This window comes from Nipponia nippon, unplaced genomic scaffold (genome assembly GCF_047370975.1).
Source record: "Nipponia nippon isolate SJK-2023a ecotype South Korea unplaced genomic scaffold, ASM4737097v1 scaffold_16, whole genome shotgun sequence".
NCBI classification, from domain to species: Eukaryota; Metazoa; Chordata; class Aves; order Pelecaniformes; family Threskiornithidae; genus Nipponia; species Nipponia nippon.
The window spans coordinates 1,895,829-1,915,968 of NW_028262332.1; the positions used below are offsets into that span (position 1 = coordinate 1,895,829).

The 20,140-nt window shown below is 43.1% G+C and overlaps 1 protein-coding gene across 8 annotated transcripts in view; it reads left to right on the forward strand.

Annotated features, from left to right (window-relative positions):
* The window catches only part of PNPLA7 (patatin like domain 7, lysophospholipase), a 127,780-nt gene that overhangs the window by 40,663 nt on the left and 66,977 nt on the right, over positions 1-20,140 (forward strand). For all 8 annotated transcript variants that reach the window (XM_087752659.1, XM_087752658.1, XM_087752662.1 and 5 more), the window contains exon 21: positions 9,980-10,093. In XM_087752659.1, the coding sequence (XP_087608785.1) occupies positions 9,980-10,093 (114 nt within the window). The remainder of the gene's footprint in view (positions 1-9,979; positions 10,094-20,140) is intronic.

The window sequence follows — 20,140 nt, forward strand, 5'->3', positions numbered from 1 at the left end:
TGTTGGCCCTAGCACTGCTGACAAGACTGGGGCAGGAATAAAGGTTATTTGTATACTGCCTGCTCCCTTCAAATACCTGGACGTGATAGAACCTTCTATACAATTAGCTTTTTATGCAAGTCAACACTGTGTCTTAATTGCATTCCTGAAGAACGGCTGCAGTGTGGGTAAGATGACTAAATGCCAGGCAGTTCTTGGGGACCTCAGTGACAGCTGTTGAACTTAGGATATTTTTAAAAGCTGGGCTCTTACGTAGTTTATAGCTAGACTTATTGGTAACCACCTGCCTCATAAAACTGCTGTCTGCAGTGTCTTACCAGCAAACTAGTCAGCTCTCAAAAATGCCCTACTGAGTGGGAAAGTTGCAGCAATGTTTTGGTTAATTCAAGATCCTTTCTGCTGCTTTTTAACAACCGGAATGCCCTTTCTTATTAGTAGGATTATACTCTGTCGTTTTTGGGTAGCAAAATAAGTGCAGAAAGGCATTTGTGCAATAGTGCTTTCTTTTAATGCAGGGCGGCACGAGTGATAAATTGCAGAAGAAGAATCCTCATCTGCTGGTGCTGCGGCATACCAGTTCTGCTGTGGAAGAAATCACGCTTTACGTTCTAGAAATAATGGCTCTTTCAGTGTTTTTAGATGTTAAGTTGTTCATCTTGTTAATACAATTAAATGCGCATGGCTTTTTTTCTCTCTAAAAAGATGACAACCAAGAAGAATCTGTAAGTGGCTTATGATTTCCTTAGGGATTTGGAGCATTGTCCTTTTGAAATGAAACACTAACTGTTAGAAATCTTTAATTGCTGAGTAATCCTCAAAGGAAACACACCAGTATCAGGATTACACTTGTCAGGCTTTTGTTCTTTATCAGTATTAATGTTATCATACGCCGCCGTCTTTTGACACTACCGCAGCCAGCTGAATATCATTGGACCCTTGACAACTGCACTAAAACGGGGCAAGCTCTACTCTGTTAAGGCTGGTTTACTTTGTCATTTTTAAGTGTGTGGATGTTTTTTGCCGATTAGTTGCATGTAATTTTTTCAGACTCTGAATTCTTCTGTTTCTAAAGCTTTAAGTCACTAAAAAACCCCAGATTTCAGGTTAATTCAGGTTAGCAGCGCCTCAGGCACTCTCTGTGCACAGCCCATACTGTGGAAATTGGAGGCGGATGAGGTCCAAGAACTGAGCTGGAAGACGTGGTTCTGAAAGGAGGTGTTCTCTTTCCATCTCTTCCACCGTCTGTCTTGGTAATACATTGCTAAAAATTATTATTTGCCTAGCAGCATCTTAGGTGTGAAATTGTATTTTAATTAAAAAAGAAAAAAGGCCAAAAAAACCCTCCCCACACCAACCAACCAACCAACCAAAACCCCCAGACAGACACACAAAACCCAAACCAAAACCCAAACCGCACAACGAAAACCCCAGTATTTACTAGCAGCAAAATGAGACAGAGGAAGCTCTGAGAAACGAGTTCACATTTGCACAGCTGAATTAGTGTCAGACTGAAATTAGAAGCTTGATGTCCTGATTTCCAGACCTGTCTTGAGGGTGTTGTTGGCTGAGTTGAAGTCACTGATTGGAGCCATCTTGAACCTTGGTTTCCTACGAGGATGTTCAGTTACGGTGTGAGCTGCTGAGTACTGTCTATTTTTCTGACTCTTTTCTCTACAACAACTTATTCTTTCATCCACAACAATTTATCTTTTATCTTTATTTGCCTTAGGTTCTAACAGCTGATGAAAGTAAGAGACCATTCATAACTGAAAATTGTTGTGGTGCAGTTTAGTGTGCTCCTCACTGGCTGGGAAAACCACAGGCACGGTTTTGACAGGATCCGGCGTTAAATTATCTGGCATTAATGCTATGTTTGTAAGTCATTTGGCTTCGTAGCTGCCACAGATAAAACTGCGGAGAGCTTTATCTCCTTAGCCAAATTCTTTTTAGAGACTATTAGGATCTTTGATGACAGATAGTGATAGAAGTTCTGATCTGCTGGGTTTCAGATAGGTGATTTAATACATCAAACTGTCATTCCTTAAGCTATTTTGTGTCTCCCTCCTGCTTCCAGCTGAGCTCCCTTGTGATAGTATCGTTGCTAGTGTCCAGCGATCAGCTAACTCTTGATACAGCTTCTGATCCGCCTTCAGGACAGTCTTGTGCTTCCCTTGCCTTCTGCTCCTTTCTCCCTTCCATTTTGAGAAATGCTGCGTGGAACTGGGCTAGCAAGAGTTAATGCTGCATCCCCTTTCACCTTTGCAAAATGCACAACTAAGTTGTTAGCAAGAGAGATTTTTTTTTTTTCTTGATTAGAACTTTTCTTTTTGGCAAGCATCATTAAGTAAGAGTCACTGAGTAAGAGAGAGAGGTGTGATACTCTTCATCGTGAAAATGCTTGGAGGCCAGCGAGTAGTGGGAAGCGGAGTCCAGCAGGGGCGACAGAAAGCGTTTGTGGGGAAAGAGTCAGCAGTGAAGGATGGGGAAAGGCTATTGCTGAAGTTCCAGCCAGGCTGGTATTCTTGTGGTGTGCAGCTGAGTCAAAGGCAATCAGATCTCTGCCTTGTTGGAAAGTATTCGACCAGGTCATCATGTTCTGTTATCTCTTCTTCCATTGTTGAAATTCAGGTAGAATTTAACCATAAGAGGAGCATGCTGTGTGCCTGTTAAGTGGTGTTGCACTTGCAGATACCCTTCAAACAAACAGGATAAATTTGATGGATTTGTTGGGTGTTTTGTGTGTGTGCTTCAGATAGCTTTTTGTGTGTTTTTTGGTGGTGTTTTGACAGTAATGTTGGATTAGGGGAGCAAAACGTGCATGCCGCTTCCCATCTTTTCCATAGCCACCTATATGTAAGGAGCGAAACTTAAATACACTAGGTAGGACTGTTATCAATTCCCTTCCCCAGCTATAATCTTCTCCTTTTCTGTCTCTTAATGACGTTCGCTGCTGCAACAGGACTGTCGCTGCACTGCTACAAAATGCAGGCTCAGTCCTTTCGTGAGAACCTGTAGCTTGACTCCCACGGCCTTAATTACAGAAGGTAGCAAGCTCAGTCTGATTTAATTTTTACAGGTATTTTATATATACACTTACACGTACGCATCTAGATATGCAAAGTAAGACTTACATGTATGACTGTGTGTATATGTATGTAAGTGTCTTTTTTTTTTTTTTTTTTTTTAATATATATTAAAAAATGAGAGAGGGAGGTTTGGATTCTTCTTCCTGCACAGCAGAAGTGCTGGATGTCCTCAGTCACGGGGTTAACTTGGCACACGAAATATTGCAGAAGGTGGTTGTTAGAACAACTTTCAAGAGTACATGGCGTACTGCATTCATCCCTGGCACTGCTCCCACGAATAGCATCGATTTGCAGCTTGTCTGGTTGCTCTTCCCGCTCATTCATTGCTTCCAGGAGCGTCTCCTGCTTTGTCCTTTTCTGATAGAAACAAGTTAATGTTTCAGATCCTTCCGAACTGATGCCTGGAGGAAGCACCTCTGAGGTTAGCATCCTCTGCTGCTCCAGGTGCAAATGAGCTGAAGAAGGGTCTGAGAGCAGCTTGTTTAAACCATAAAAAAAATTGTTCCCTGTCATGTTTGGTTGCCTTTCAGGTAACATTAATTATGTTACATTGCTGTCTCCAGTTGCAGCAGCATCATCTCCTGTCCTTGTCGAGCAGAACCACTGCTGTGAAAATCCACATGTCTGTTTTGTGCCTGGGCTGTTCCAGTGCTTGTGTTGGCCGCTGAGATCCAGGTGTGCTACCTGGTACCTGTGCATCTGGCTTGTTACCCATCCCTTTCCCTGAGCCTCCTAAACTATCAGCAGATGTCAGTGTTGATATTTCTTCTTCTTATGCCTCCACAGGTGCATCTACACTTCCTTGCACAATGTATTTCATCCCTGTCCCTCGTGTTTCCCGCTGTCTTGTCGTGGTCCTTCCCCAGCGCCTCTGGGTGAGCTGTGGGTTTTGCGGAGCGCCTGGTGCAGTTCGGGGTGGAGGCTGTGGAAGGAGAGAGCGCGGAGGCAGTTTTGGCAGACGGACCTCTGAGCCGTTTTTCTTTTCGGTGAGGAGCTGGGTACCTGTGCAGGGTGCGTGCAGCGGCACCGCGGTCGTGCTGGGAAGCATCTGTCTGAATTGCTGCACCCCTGCTCAGGACCGGCTGTGCCCCCTCCACTGATGCTGCTGGAAACTATGCCTATGTTGAAGAGAAGAAAACGCCTTTTTGCTATTTTGCCTGTTACCAGAATTCTCACTTTGTTTTGTTAGACATGGTGCTGCTTTTGTTGAAGCATGGCTGGATGTGTCCTGACAGATCTCCCTGGCACGCTCTTCTGTAAGAGGGTGCGTGTTTGTGGCTGCTGGGTCTTGCCAAAGCGTCTTGTGGGAACGTGAAAACTTGAGCCTACAAATACCAGGCTAATTGACAGGCGGTGGTTGTGGCTTTCATGAATGAGGATTTGGAAGATGAAGAGTTTAAGCCACATAATTTAATAATCTTTGGGGTCCTAACCTCCTTCCCAGGGTCGTGTTCTAACCGATGCTTTCATTTCTGTGGCTGCTGCTGCTCCCCCTTCCTGCATCGCATCCAGGGGGTGGCAGTGCAAGGGCCGAAATGCAGGGTACCCTCTGTGGAAGGAGTACTGCTTTTGTGAGCTGGTAGCAAGGGAAAGATTGATATGAGAGAAGGAAATATGATGTATGAGAGAACAAAAAATTCTAGGGTGGAATAGTAGCTACGAAGGAAGACAAACTGGAAGCAGCACATTATGAAAATAAACGTGGATGGGAAGGGAATGCACAGGAAGAGCCAGAGGAGCGTATAAATGTGCCGGTGGTTGAAGGTCAGGGAGACCAGACCCGTGACTATAAACAGGATCCTGTTAACTTGTGTCACTAATTCAGACTGGACCTATGTACAATTGCACTGGGCAGACTTGAAAACTCACTTGGAAAGAAATAATCTGCACAAGAAACTGTATTTTGGACTTATTTGCATTTTACTGTATGCTGACCATTAGAAAAGTCACTCAATAGTTTGTTAAAGTGAGGCTGAATTTGCATGGAGAAGCAATGTTTTATTGCCAGCGAACAGACTAACATAAAACAGCCCCAGTTTTGGTCAAGTCCTCCGTGAAGCCTCAGAGATGCTTAAGGCAAAGCATGACAATAGCTGTGCGTATTGCAGGGGGGCTATGCACGCACTTAGGCAAATATTCAAAGTGATTTGTTGGATGTAGCTCAAAAAGGAATTGGGAGTAATTAGACCAACTTGCAGAAGATGACGCTTGCTAGTTTTTACTTTCCAACTGTGTAATTTGGAAAGCTGTAAGAACTGTCAGGGATGACTGTTGAAAATGAAGTCAAAAGAGGTCATGAGAATATAAATTGCTTTTTCCCCTCCTTTTAAAGGATTTACAGTAACACTTTTTCTTTGTAGAGAGTGTGTAAGCTAGGGTTGTGAATCATGCGCATTGTACGTGATGGATGCATTGCACGTGTTTTTGTCACTCTTTAATACTGAAGGAGAAGGTATGAGAATACTTTAGGAGAAGGTATGAAAAACCTAGCTGTCAGAATTAACTGAAACAGTAAAAAGAGCATAGGTCTGTTTATAGGTGGGGGGGTTGTTTTTTGTTTTTTGTTTTTTGTTTTTTTTCTTTTTGTTTGTGTTAGGAGCAACAGAACTGCAGCAGTGCAGGAGGGACCATCACCTGTGGTAATATTCATGATCAGCTATAAGAACCACAGAGCATATAACACTTTAAATTGATATGCGCTCCTTGATGCAAATTATTAACAGCATTCGAGGCGTTGCTTCCTGCAGCTCTTGGAGGAAATGGAAGTAAAGGCAATGATGGATGGACAGATTCTTGAGGGTGTGATGGAGATAGGGAGGAGACGTTGATGCTCGCTGTAAACGAGGAGCCTAGGGCAGACCTCGGAGACAGGTGGGCAACGAACGGCACATTTAACACTTTTGCTCGACTGCTAAAATGAGGCATAGCGGTTGGATTTCAAAGAGCGATGGATTTCAAAGTGGAAATAGCACTGTAAGGTAGGTTTGCTGAGTTTACAACATGAGGGAAAAGCGAACAACACTAGATAATAAGATGGCAAAGAGAAGAATGGCTAGTCCAGATAGAGCAGAAGAGGTGATGGGCTCAAGCCTTCAGTGAACTCCAGGAAAACTGGAGGATTGTTTGAGAGAGAGAGGAAGAGCAGGGATGGCGTATGGGTGAATTAAAAATTGAGAGAGAAGACCAGAAATGAGCAGTGAGGCAGAACTTGTTTAGAGGCTTGTTACTAAGGAGAAGGAATGGATGTTATGGGAGAAGAACCCGAGAGGTACTATTGCCTCAGGCAAAATATATCATGTTGACTTGAATTTGAAAAGAAGTGGGAAAGAGTCCACCGATGCTTTCTTGCACTGGAGCGCATGTTGTAGCCCTGTTCACGCTGCCATGGGTAATGACGCTAATGGTAGTCTGGGAAGGAGCTCAAAAGAGAGCTTGCGTACATACAAATGCATGCGCCCCCCGCTCAGGCTGAATAAGATTTGGAAGATAATACTATTTCTTGAAACACTTGTTTTTTAATGTTATTATGGGGATGTCTTTTGTGTTGTTTGCTGCAGCCGTGGTAGGTGATCAAAATGTTAAATTTCTTTTTTATGACCAAGGAAAAAATCTTACGGGATTGATTCTCTGATCGCAGGTGGATTTTATTCATATTAAAGTTCAAGCTAGATCTCTAAGTCTTTTACTATTTACAAACCTGGAAAAAAAAGGAAACTTGTTCAAAAGGTTCACTGGACAGAGGAGCCCAAGGATTTGAATATGGCTTAAGACCGAAATGATTTTAAGCACTCATGTTGCATGAAACTTCTTTTTTTCTAAGCAAGAAGAAAAAACTCTGAATAGGTGACATCTCAAACAGCTTATTAAGAATAAATACAAAGAAGAAAAGTATCAGTTACAGGGGAGAACTATGACTCAATGTTAGAATATGCTTTTAATCTCCAAAAAAGATGAGAATAGCCAAATACCTGTTTGATTTCACAGATTCCCATGTGCAGAAAATCTAAAACTAGTGCGGGGAAGGCTTTATAACCCCAGGGTGTAAGGAGGGGAGAGGTGAGAATGTAGTGAAGATTGCGAATAATCCTACAGATAGTCCAAATGTTGAATGAGAGCCCTCTCACTTCCAGTGAAGAGGAAGTATTTTAGGAACAGTTTGGGATAACTAATAAAAATGGAGATTGGGAACTGAGATGCTAATATCCACTGGGAAAGCAAAATTTTAATTTCTTGGTGTACGGTGTCTGGGACCTGGATATTTTCCATGCTAGAATACCAGGGTGTATTTGCATGAAAATATCAAAGCTAATGGCAAGACTTATATCCACCTGGATGTAAGAGCAGTACAAGATCCAATTTCTTTAATCAGCTGGGAATTACATTCAGCAAATTCCCTGCGATTGTGGGGGTCCATGACAGTGGTGGTGTTGCAAATGCCACTTGCTCCAGAGATGTGAATGGCTCCTTGTAAAGGAGGTTTGAAAAAGGTCTCCCCTCTCTTCTGCCTAGGGACAAGGTACGGTTCAATTTGAAAAGATAAAGTCACAATTTGGAGGAAAAAAAAATCCCCGAGGCTTTGTTTTTAAGGTTAAAATTTAATTCCCTTTTTTACAAATCTCATCTTTTCTGAAAGACTTGTGAGCCCTTTGGAGCACAGTTAATTTTATGCACTCATATATCACAAAAAGAGTGGAAAAGGGTATTAGACAGTTTGAGAGGTTTTTTTTCTTCTTTTTACAAATTAAATTCAATCGGGCGATGACGGGCTGAGAGGAAAGGTTTTATTTTAACAATTGGAACTCTTAACCTGCTTTCAGGATAAGGAAGCTAAATTACAGAGCCAAAAACTGTGATGAAAAGCTGGTAACAGGGGAGAGAGATAAAACAGAAGACGTTATACAACCATTTGGGGAACCTGAAGGGACTTGGTTCTCTGTAAATGTGTGTACAAAGATGGCATGACCTTTTTTCCCCTTCTATATAATTAGTTTAAAATGTGAGTACATAACAAAACATCCCTGGCATCTGAACAAAAACCAAAGGTGAGGTCTTACAAAATGTAGTTACTTTAAATTTACCTGTGCGGTTTTTCATGCGTAGCAATTGGTGCTGAGTAAACTCTTCAGTACAAGCTCGAGTTAATATTAGCAGGCTGATCGCAGCTTTCTGGACTAATGGCAAGTTTTTGAGATCCTCATGTTCTGGCTGTCTGAATTGTCCATTTTGTGCACGTGTAGTCTTCCAAGAACGTGCTCCTGTTGGAAGTGGGGTCTTGGAGTTGCATGTTTTAAATTAGTTTTCTTGTGCTGTGGATGGAAGTACATGCCTGGGCATCTGGCGATATAACACAATACGCATTGCGTTAACTTTTTGTGTGTCTGAGCCCCGAGTTCTATAATAAAAGCATTGCTTGTGTTGGAATTTGCTGTAAAGGTAAGCTTTGGAACTAATTCGGAAACAAACAAACAAACCCATCAAACCCCCCAACCCCAAAACAAACCGAACAATTATAAGCTGATCTATTTTCTGTTTCTTTTTCTACTGGAAAGCTTAAGTAATGTTCATTTTTATTCGAAGTGTCCATAAATTGCAGTTAGATTGAGGAATGTTTTTGTTTGTGTTTTAACCTTCGTAATTACAGCTACTACAGTGACAACCTTTTTTTTTTTTTTTCTTCTTTTTTCAAAACAACTGATCTATGGATTTTAAACCCAGTAAACATTGCCTGTTGCTAAAACTTGCAAAACTGAGCACCAGGCTGTTTCTAAGCAATTAAATATTGCAGCTCACGCCTGAGCTCTGTATGATGCCATCTCGCCTAGCAGGCAATCTCATTAAGCGCGTGAAGATATTTCACCAGGGAATTTGATTTCTGCATTTCAAAACCAAATAAGAGCTGGTGGCGGGCCCGGGGCTCTGCAGATGGTGCAGCTGGGGATTCGGGGCACAGCTGCATTTTGCAGAGCAGGTTTTTAGAACCCGGTTTTGTTTATGTTATGTCAGGTTCTCCCCATAAAGGAGAATATTAATTTTCATTGCGTGATCACTTTCTTCTTTAAACTTCTGCTCTCAATAGAATAAATGTTTCTAGGTGAAACAATTGGGCGCTATTCAGGTAGGTGCGTACTGTCACACGTTTTCCTGTTTACATAGCAGAGGTACACATGCATATGTAAAAAAACCCAAACAAACAAAAAAACCAACAACAATAAAACCAAAACCTGGAAAAGCAAAGCTCATTTCTGGCCAAAATGTGCTGATTGGCTTCTCATCCCTTTCTTTAATTTTTAGGAAGTCTTGATTATTTCAAGGTTGTCGGTATTCAGCTTCTGAAAGTAAAATGAGAGTATTTCAGGGTGGCATTGAGGAAAGAAGAAAGAGCAAGCAGTAGAGAAGTGGGGTTTTCCTTTCTCTTAGATGGCTTTATCACAATTAAAAATGATGGATTAAAAGACATAATTGTTGTGAAGGTGAGCTCATTGTGTGCCTCTGGTTGTTGTTCTGGCAAGCGTTAAAAGCAGTTCTTGTCCTCACTCTGGAGATGCACAGTGTGTGAGAGCTTGCAAAAGCTCAAACAAAACTTTCTCTTGCCATACTGTCTGTCTGGTGCTATGGGTTCTAATTCTGTGGAAAGCTGCGACTGTCCGATAGCAGAGCGTGCGCCGAGAGATTGGGATTCAGGAGATGCTAATGCTTGTTGCAGATGGATGTGCCTTGGGGAAGCTCCCTCTGTACGCGCCCTTGGGGGGGAAATAGCGTTCTGTTTTGAATGTGTGTAAGCAACGAGTCTGACAGTCCGGTTCTTGGGAATTGTTCTGTTTCTTCATCCTGACATTTGATTTTTGTAACATGTTGTGAATTATCTTTAATGTTTTGGCTATGTGCTTTTTCAGGTAGAGGCATTAACCCATCAACCTAGAGCCACAACGGTACACGCAGTCAGAGATTCAGAACTTGCCAAACTCCCAGAGGGAGCACTGACATCTATCAAACGCAAATTCCCCCAGGTAAGAAAATGAAAAGTATTTTCTGTCTATCTCAAAAGATGTCTGAGGAGCTAAAACTCTCTGTTAGCACCAAGTCCTCTGGGTTTTTTGTATGATTGATGCATACTGAGAAAACATTTTGTTCTCTTTGTCTGCCTGATCTGATCTATACCAGACTTTCACCAGCTTCTCCTCCTTTATCTTCTAATCAATTTTAGCGTGTTTTATTGCAGGGCTGTTTTGTATATCTGGAAGAAATTCATGCTAAATGCAGGAAAGTGGAAAAACATTTGCTAAATGCAGAGTGGAAATCACTTAGTGCTATTGATAGTAAATGAAACTTTGACTTCTAAAATCACTATAAAATGTTGTTATGCATTTGTCTTGCTCACTGGGCCTCGAAGTCAGCACTCGGTTATACGTACCTTTATTTCCAGAGCATTGATATTTGGGGGTTGGTTTTCCTCTTCCTTGCATTTTAGGCTGTCAATCCTCATTCTGCAACTGCCAGATCTGCCTGTGTCCTGAAGACTGTGATTGCTCCCTTTGAATCCATCAACTCATCCATCTCCTTTAATTCACTTGACATTATACCTCCCTCCTGCAAATCTGGAGACTGACGGACTTGAAATTTAATTCTTCTGTCCCTAAGTGCATCAGGGACATTATACTAAGCACTAAATCATTGCACTAGCCTTAAAGGCAATTCTTTAATGCTGTTACAGCAAATTATTTCTGATTTTTCTTTTTGCTGTCTTTAAGACGTATACTTATTTTACCAGATTTCTTAAAAACAAAACCTGAAAAAGTAATAAATCTAAAATACCTGTATTCTTTTGCTTTCCTAGGATCCATAATAACATTTTTGATTTTTTTTTTTTTAAACTGTATAATTTAAAGCCTGTATTCATGCATTCTCATGTTACAAAAACTGTGGAGGTTTTGTCTGTATTACTGCTAGGATAACTTTATCATTGCAGTAAGTGTTCAGAAGTTATGTCAATGAAAAACAATATTCCTGCTTTCCCGTTTCCCTCTAAGCATTATTTTTGCTTAATTGTTTCTGAACTTCTGCTGTGGATTGTTAAGGCACTCCTGTTCTCTGGATCCCTCTTGAATAGTCCTCTCATTCTGCCGGGCTCCCTTTAATGGAAGAGATTTCCTGCCCAGGTCTGTGCACTGGCAGCAGCGTGCAACCTCTGCACATAACTGCCACGGGCTGGGTAAGGACACACGGCGTCCTGGCTTCAGTTGCCCTTTTAAATACCGCTCTCCTTGTGACTGGGCAGGAGGTGAGGAATGAGCTGGGGGGAATTTAAAACCACCTTTCTCCTTCCATAGTGGATGATTTTAAATGTTGCTATGAAATATTTAAACTGTAAATTACTAGTAAGCACTGAAGGTGTGATGTTTAGTAATGCCTTCAACGCTGATCTGCACAAAGGCTGTGCTCTAGTTCCCCCTTTTTGTTTGGGGCAAGAATTGATTTCAGTGTCTCATTTCTCTCTCTTCCCTTTCCCTATTCTGTCAGTTGGCAGAGTTGTTTTCCCCTAAAGAGCACTCTCTGTGGAGATGTGAATCGTTTTCTTTGCAGTTAAAGTTGAGCTTGAGTGTTACATTTATAGTACAATTCAAAACATTTATTTGTAATAGAATTCAAATGTCTTCCCATGTCTAAAGAGTGCAGCTTATCAGCCTCAAATTCCTGACCTTTTTGAATATGGAATTTGTTTTCTCTAGACTTGCATATAGTTCGGCTAAATAGTTGCAATGAAACAAAATGCTAAAATAGATCTTTTAAGGAAATGTGTTGCAAGAAAGGTTATCAGAAAAACACGTTATTGCTGCTGTTTGAGATCTCCAAATTGTAAATAGATGTTAAACTGGTATAAAAAATGTGAGAGCTTACACTTTTACTACTGGATGATTTTAGAACAAGCATTAGAAATAGAGGCGTGTAAGATAGACTTTAAGTAGGAGATTTATGCAGCTAATGCCTTCAGACTGTCTTCAGAACATAAGATAAAATATTTTTTTATATGATCTCAAAATTCTTGTATCTTCTCTTTTTGTCTGTTAGGTCCATCAGATAAGGGAGGAAGGACAGAAGTGAGAGGGAATTGAAGTGATGGAGGAAAACAATAGGGTGAAAAGTTTGAAGTCAAGTAGAAAGCACAAAGTCAACTTTAAAGGAGTACACTGGAGAGAAGTTTTTGAGCTGGAAACTAATAAACTGCATACAGAGAAAAGGGTCTGAGTAGCCGTTTCTTAGAAAAAGAATCCAGGCATTAGAGGATCAAAAGCTGACCATGCCCGAACAATGTCATGCAGTTGTGGAAAAAAATAACTATGTTAACACAGAATGCTTTTTGGAGCGAAGAAATCCATGCATTCTTTGCGGTATTGGAAAAGCTTCAGTACCAGCCTGTGGCAGCACATTTGAAGGAAGAGGCAGACCAAATGAAGAGAGTCTAGAGGACACAAAAGGCAGCTGACTGGTGTTTAGAAATATTAACCTATAAAGGAAAAAAAGACTGTGAAAGGTTAAGGGAAGACATGGTAGCTATTTTCAAATGTATAAAGTTGTCTTCTGATAGAGAGGGCATAAGCTACTCACCATACTGAAATAGTGTACTGAAATTGCAGCAGTTGGATATTAAGAAAAAGCTGATTCTACTCCCTAGAAAGGCTAAAAGATTGTTACTTGTTTTTATAACCTCTTAGAAAATTACCTTTGAGGTAGTGCTTAGTGCTGAGCAGAGGGATGAGCCAAAGCTCTGTCCTATTTTCTCTCCTGTTATTCTAGTAGAGTGATGTCTACACAGGATTTATGATGATGTTTTCCCCATCCAACCAGAAGTAATAAAGTAATGAAGGGATAGCAGGTGCAATAGTTTTGAAATCATTGACTAGGTAGCAAGAGCTAGGTTGTGATTCAGCAGGGTGGTGGAGGATTTCCCTCTTAGTCCTCTGCAAATCAGAAAACCAAATCAGAAAAGCAACTCTGCCTCCACCAAACACATGCTTCCCTACTGACTGGTAAGGTTAAGTTAACCTGAGTCTCACTTGGTGGAATATGATCAAACGTTGGTGCTTGTCCCCTGAGTGAGGTGAAATGTTCTCTTAGTTCAGAGGAATCCCGCACCAGAGAGAATTGCTTTTGCTTTGGTGTTCCTCTCGGCAGCTTCCCTAGAGCCTAAATAGTGTGCATCCTAACAGCCGAGAACTGGGCGGTTCCTGAGATTGTATTATCCTTTCAGTTAGTTGCCCTTGAGCTTTACTATTTGCTGTCAAGGGTGAAGAACCTTTTAATTCTAGGCGTTAGTGGAGGGACTTCATCCTGCGTACTTTTCACCAGTCATGGAATGCATCGTAAGAAAATCTTACCTGATGGGTAAGAAAATTATGAACGTGGGTGGTGCTTGCCAATGAGAACGATGTGAAATGAAGGAAATCACGCGCTATTAGTCCGTACCGTAATTCAAGTTTCTTGAGCTGTGATGTACAATCTGGAAAAATTACACAGCTGATCCTTGGGGAAGCACCGTATGCTCGCCCTCTGTTTTGCCTTCTCCCCTGGGCATCTGCTTTGGTCCTGTCAGAGGCGGGATACTGGGCTGCTGGGATATTTGGTGTGACCCACGATAGCTCCTGTTATTCTGAGGGATGAAACAGATGGGCGAGCCTGGGGAATCTAATCTCAGTTATAAGTAACAGCCAAAATTTCAGAGTATGTGCCCAGAAATGACAGATGTTGACTTCTAGATCCTGCTCAGTCTGCAGAAGTCAAATCTACATCATCTAGCTTCTCAGGAAAGCATCCCAACCTTGAGTCACTCTGGATATGGCGTCCTCGACGTTCCCAGTTGAAAGCGGTCCACAGTGCAAAACTTCTTCCTTTTCTCTGGTCTCTTGCCTGAGGGCTGCAGCTCTCCAGCACAGCCATCAGGGCACTCAGCCAGCGAGAGCGCTTGCTCCTCTGACAGCCTCCGTGTTTGCTTCTGGTGCTGCTCGAAGCTTTTCAGCGTTGCAGGAGTGAAAGGGAATTGATTCTTTCTATTTTCATCCCTGCCTTCAGTTCTGAAAAGTAGGACAGAGAATCAGCTCACGATTTTTGGCACCGCAAAGCAGTTTCGAAGCAGTAGCGACAGCACAGAATTTGTGAACAGATTACAGAGATGTTCTAACATCGGTGTATAACTTGGATCGCATTTCATAGATTATCTTTGCCTCTACTGAGCTGAGATGGGTTTTATAATTCTAACTTGAAATTTAGACCTGCTGTAGCTGATGGAAACTGCACGGAGAAATTGCTTAGGAGCTGCGGGGGGGTGAAATGTAAGACAACCTTTTGCACGCTAGAAATGCACGCTAGAAAATACAGAGCTTTTCTGCATCTTTCTTTTAATTCTGTAAATCTGCCCTTGGGGTTTAAATATATTCAGAACCCGTCATCCATCCTGAACAAGTCCTGCTATCTTTGTACGTGTATTTTAACCAGAGTGTTTCTGCAGGGGATGGAGCCTTCCCTAGGGTTGTCTGCCTTACGAAGCGAGTTCGGTAATGTGCCCTCTTTTCAAAATGCTTCCCGCAGGCATTGTATATATTGTGCGTCACGTTATTTAAGCTTGATGTGGCACTGTGGAATAGGTCAGGAGAGGCCGTGCTTCTAGATTTTTCTGTATTTGTTCTCATGGCCCATTAAAATAAGTGTTCCTTAACTGTAGGAGAAGTGGATGTGAAAAGGAGAGAAGAAAAATGTTCAGCGGAAGCGTGGTCGCCGACTGTAGCTGCCCGACATGAGGCAGGCAGGAGTGAGTGCTTAGTCATAGCAGTGATGCGAGACTGACATTTTTCTTCAAGACACAATTGATCACAAGCGTTAGAAGCTCAAACGGCCCCAGGATAAAGCTTCAGTTCTTCTGTTAATGCTTTAGTGGCATTTGTGCCAGAAATTGGTGCGAGTGAGCATTTAAGATTTGCTTTGTCATGGCAGTTCACAAACCGTCGGAAGTTTTCATCGGAGACCCCTTGCTAAGCTCCCTGATTCTGTGACAAGCAGTGTTTTATCTGACCTGGGGCCGTGTAAAGCTTCAATAACACCATGGCTTTATTCAAGATGATGATGTAATTTACCTCTCCTCCTCCCTTGTCCCTCAAAAAAAAAAAACCCCTTAAGAAAGCTGGTAGAGAATAATCTCGGCTCCTGGAAAGAGCTCCACAGAAATGAACCTGCTATTATGTGAATTTGTATAGATAAAATGGCTGCTATTACTATTTTACCCCACTCGCATTTACTTTGTAGAATAGAAAACCCTTGGCAGCCCTGTTTTCCATGCTAGCTTATTCACATTGGGTCTCTGTGTGGTAGAAAACCCTTTTATGTGTCCTTTAACTAAATCACAGACATATGTGGAGGTCTATAATAGCTTGCTATGAAGGTACCGATAAATTGTTATTTAACATATTGAATATAAAGGTGGCCTCTCGGATGACTGATTTGAAGTTTTAAAGGCTTAACTATTAAGTATCTTATTTTTAAACTTCCAAGTCACCGGAGAAAGTCCTTAGCTCACCTGCCAGCCACCTCGTTCGCTGTGGGAATACTGGTTTTTTGGATCTGGGTGATGGTAGAGGATCCACTGGAGAGGATCAGAACAGACTTGGAAGGCAAACCGCGTTCAGATTTGTAGGGTTCTGTATCTGTTGGTCGTACAGGATCCGAGCTGCCGTGTCAGGCCTGCTCCCTGCCTGCTTTAGCCAAGGCTCGTTTCCTAAACCAGGGACCTGCAAGAAGACACCACTGCCCCTCTTCAGGCCCTTTGCTTTCCTGCACAGGAGCTTTCTTGCTTAGATTGAAAATAGCGTACAATTACACCTGAACCTTCGTGGAGCAGAGTCGACGAATGTATTGTTTCATTTTTGTTCCTACATATATTTCTTCTCTTCTAAGAAAAATGGATTTGTATCACACAGTACCTTTCACATCAATTACTTGTTACTGTGAATTTGGATCCTGGGTTAGATTTTGTGGCATTTTCCCATGATTTCTCTAAACCAGCTTTGTTGAAAGTTAGCTAAGATGGGAAAAAAGCTTCGTTTGGTACCATCGTTATCTATTAGTAGATAGTCAATTTGCTAGGCAATCCGTACTATTCGCAGAATGAAATAAATATCCCTATGAAAGCATCTTACAGCTTGAATTCTCATGAATATCACTTTCAAAAGGGCTTATTGTAAAGCAACTCTTCAGTTTCACAGCTGAATCGGAACAAAAGCATTAACAAGAACCTAGCCTTGGAAGATGAGCTAGGTGTGGATAATAGGTTGAAATATTTAACGGGATTATAGGAAATACAGCGCTGTAGAGTGACCATAACCACTTGGTGTGGGAATTACAGTAGCGGTGAAGCCAGTGGTGCTCAGGATAACACCCAAGACCCGAGCTGGAGGGAGCAGTCAGCCGTGCGCTCGCACCATCGCTAGCGGGTGATGCAGAGCTGTAACGCTGCCGGCCCACCGCTGAAGGACGTTTGTTTTGAAACGGGAATTAGTCATCCTAAAGTAGGCAAATAGAGTCCCCTTGGGAACGAGGAGTTCAGTCCTTGCCCTGCAATGCAGAGGCTGCAGGTCTGTTGAGTAATTCAGCATTAGTTAGGCAGAGGGAAGATGAATGGTTTCCCAGAGCCTGCTCTGTAGCAGAGGCAGACTTTCAGGTTCAACAGGAGGGAGCTGGGGGGGACTGGAGGCTGCTGAGAGCTCGAGTGGGTCTTAGTGGGGATGGAGTTGATTCGGAAACAGCCAGAAAGACAACATGTTTCAGGGCAGATGGGGTGGTAAGTGGTAAGCTGGGTCAGAGAGGTGGAATTGTGCTGAGGAAAGTGCTCTCTAATGCCATTTGAGAAAGAAATCCTCTCTATCCCATTTTGCCCTGTTCAAAAGTGTTCTGGTGAGTTAATCGGAAAAGGTGAGTAGGTGGAAGGAGGAGGAACATTTTATTTCCCTGCTAAAATGTGTGTCTCAACTGAATGCCCTGCTCTGGGACAGGTTTTATGAATTTACAGTTGCAGCAGGGTCTGCGAGAGCAGGAGAGCTTTCGGGGCTTTTGCAGAATGGTGTACCGATGCACCTGGCATCCCAGGCAGCTTTTGAGGTGGAGAAATACTCAGTTTTTCAGCCCTGTAAGGTTAGTTTTCTTCCTTCTGGCCTGAAAAGCCTTTTGCATAAGCTCAGGAGAGTGAATATTTGTTTGCTTTGGGTTTTGGTTTGTTTTGGGGTTTTTTTGGTGGTTGTTCTTTTTGGGTTTTTTTTGAAAGTTGACCCAGTCATCTTTGCGACCCAGGCAGGCTCCGGGGTCCAGACTGGCGCTGCGAGACCCTAGAGGCGTATATTTAGGTTGCAAGCAAAGCCTTGTGGCCTTTCTGACTCATTTCACAGCTTGAGATGGCAGCGGTGGGCAGGAAGGCGTGCTCCGTGTCGCCAGGACAAGTTTAACCTGCGCTGTGGCGATGTCAACGGCGCCGCTCTCCGCGCCTGGCCTACAACAGAAGAGCCTGCTCTGTGTCTCTGCTTCTCGTTACTGGTTGAAGTGATTAACTATGATTAACTGAGCAGGATCCACTCGCTGCTAGCACGGTTTCTGACCGTGAGGCATGATAAATTCAACTTCACAACCTGAAACAAGTTTGGCTCTCTCCCTAGTACAAGGGATCAAAAAGCTGCATTTATTTTGCAGGCAATTAATGATTCTTGCCTAATTTAGAAACCTCCCGGTGTTCTTGGAGAAGTCTGGACTCCAACTCGCTGCCTTTTTGCAGTACAGATTTTTCTTCAAACCTTAAATCCAAACCGCCTGATTCTGTGCCAGCGGGACTGGGCTGCGCCTCGGTGTCTGTGGAGAGCGGGGTATGTGTTTGCAGGGCTGGGTGGATGGGTGCTGGAAGAGACTGTAAAATCCAGGATGCGCCATGGGATGAGCACACCAGACGCTTCCGACTGTGCTGTGAAGGCTGTCTAGCCCTGCGTGAGGGTGACACTGTGGGAATGAGACAATTTTGCGGGTACAGGTGTCTGGGAAGTGCTCTGTGCTCTTCTGGCACCGTGCTTGGGAAAGACGGGCGTTGGCATGGGAGAGGGGGTGGAAGTCTTGCCTACTTCTGGGAAAACTACCCAAGTCCATCACTGGCTCAGCTGTGCTGGGGGCAGTGCTGGTGGCTGTGTGGCACCTCCAGAGGACTGAAAACTCAGTGTTTCTTCCAGGTCAACCCGTTTTCCCAGCAGTGCTGCCAGAGTTCCTGCCTTCCCCCTCTGCCCAAACCCTCACTGCCAGCTCCCAGAGCTTCTCCTATGAAATACAGCTACGTAGGCAGGGTGGGAATAAGCGACTGCTGAATCACGGGCCGGGTGTCTGTGCCGAGGTAGCTGCCTGCCAGCGCCCTGTTATCTGCCTTTCTGCTGCCTCTCTCTCCCTTCCAGGCTCTGGTTCCCTGCAATCCCTGGGCATGACCTACCGGCCCCAGGGCTAATTTCTGCTTGCTTCTTCCTTCTCCCTTCCCCAAGCTAAACCAGCCCCCTCCATGCTTGACTTCTCCCTCAGACAGAGGGACAAGTCTCTTTTAAAGGAACACATTGCCTTTTTGTGAAAGAAAATTTAGTGTATGTAATATAAAACTCTAAGGAAATTTCAGGCCAGTTCTTAGCTCCGATCCCAAATTGATGTTCCTTCGACGTTGCCATGACTGCGACAGAGTGACTCATCCCGTTATGCTTAGCAATTTGCTTGTCTTACAAAGTCACTGGGGAAATAATTTTTCCATATCTATACGTACCAAGGCTGTAAGGTTTGCCCTAGCAAACAAGATAAATAATATTTCCTGGTAATAGGAGCAGCCAACTGGAAAACGAGACCAATAGGTTCTATTCTTAGTTTCATCATTAACCTTGGACATCTTCTTTAACTTAGCTGGAGCTCTCCTTAGCTGTTTGTAAAGCAGAAAAAGTTACAAATACAGGAGCTGGTTTTAGTAAGTAATTAAAATTCTGACGTTTAAAGTGGTTCAGAAGCATAAAATGTTTATAACACCTTCCAAAACTGCCTGAGTAAAGTCCTAGTGTGCAGATACAGGTTGTTAGGTGAACGCATGTGAGCTGGGTATAGCGCATGCTCTCGAGAGGCAGGTTATCTCCCTCAGGAAGGGCAATCAGTCTCCTAATTTTTGTTAAGAATTCCCTCTTTCTCTCCCTGCTCCCCGTAGTTGGGGCAATTTTCCATAGCTACACCCAGCGCCATTAACTGAATCCCAGAACCGCAGATCTTGGGGTTATTAAAGTGGTAACGAGTTGGCTGGGTGATCATCAGCTCTTATGGTACTCGGGACAAACGGAAGCCTCTTAGATCCTGTTTGAGATTCCAGGAGAAGGACGGAGGCTGGGAGCTGCCTGCTGTCCGGAGCGGCCCTCGTTCCACCACCACTTGTTAGCGGCAGCGGTCGTGCTGCATGGGCGCTCTCAGCGAAGCGGGTACGGACCGTTGTGTCCGCTCTTGGTGCAAATAAGGGAGACGTTGAAGAAGTTGATCTTGGATCACCGAGGAGATGGTTGATGTGGCATCTTGAAGAACTTGCCGTTATGGCTATGGGACAGAAATTGCTCAAATAACTTTGTTTAGCTCTCGCTCCTTGCTCCGCTATAAGTCGTGCCGCGTTGGAAGCTACCTGTTTGCTCTTATCCCTTCCTCCTCCAGACACTTAAAAAATATTGGTGCTTAGTAAAGCCGTGGCGTTTCATAGTGTAGGGCAATTTATTTAATTTTTTTTTTAAAGCAGGATATATAAATGATTCTGATGGGTATGCTGACCTGTCTTGATGCTTACATGGTCTTTTATTTGAAAGATGCACCCTGAGGTGCTTGTTCTTATGGGGACAGTGGGTCTGTCTGTCCAGAATTCAAGGTAGGCATTTGCTGCTGCTTGTTTAGCTTGTTAGGAGCTGGGAGAACTTCTATTGTTGTGGGTTTGGTTGGTTTTTTCTTAATGTCCTCCTGCAGATTAGAGTTATCTTGACCTTGAA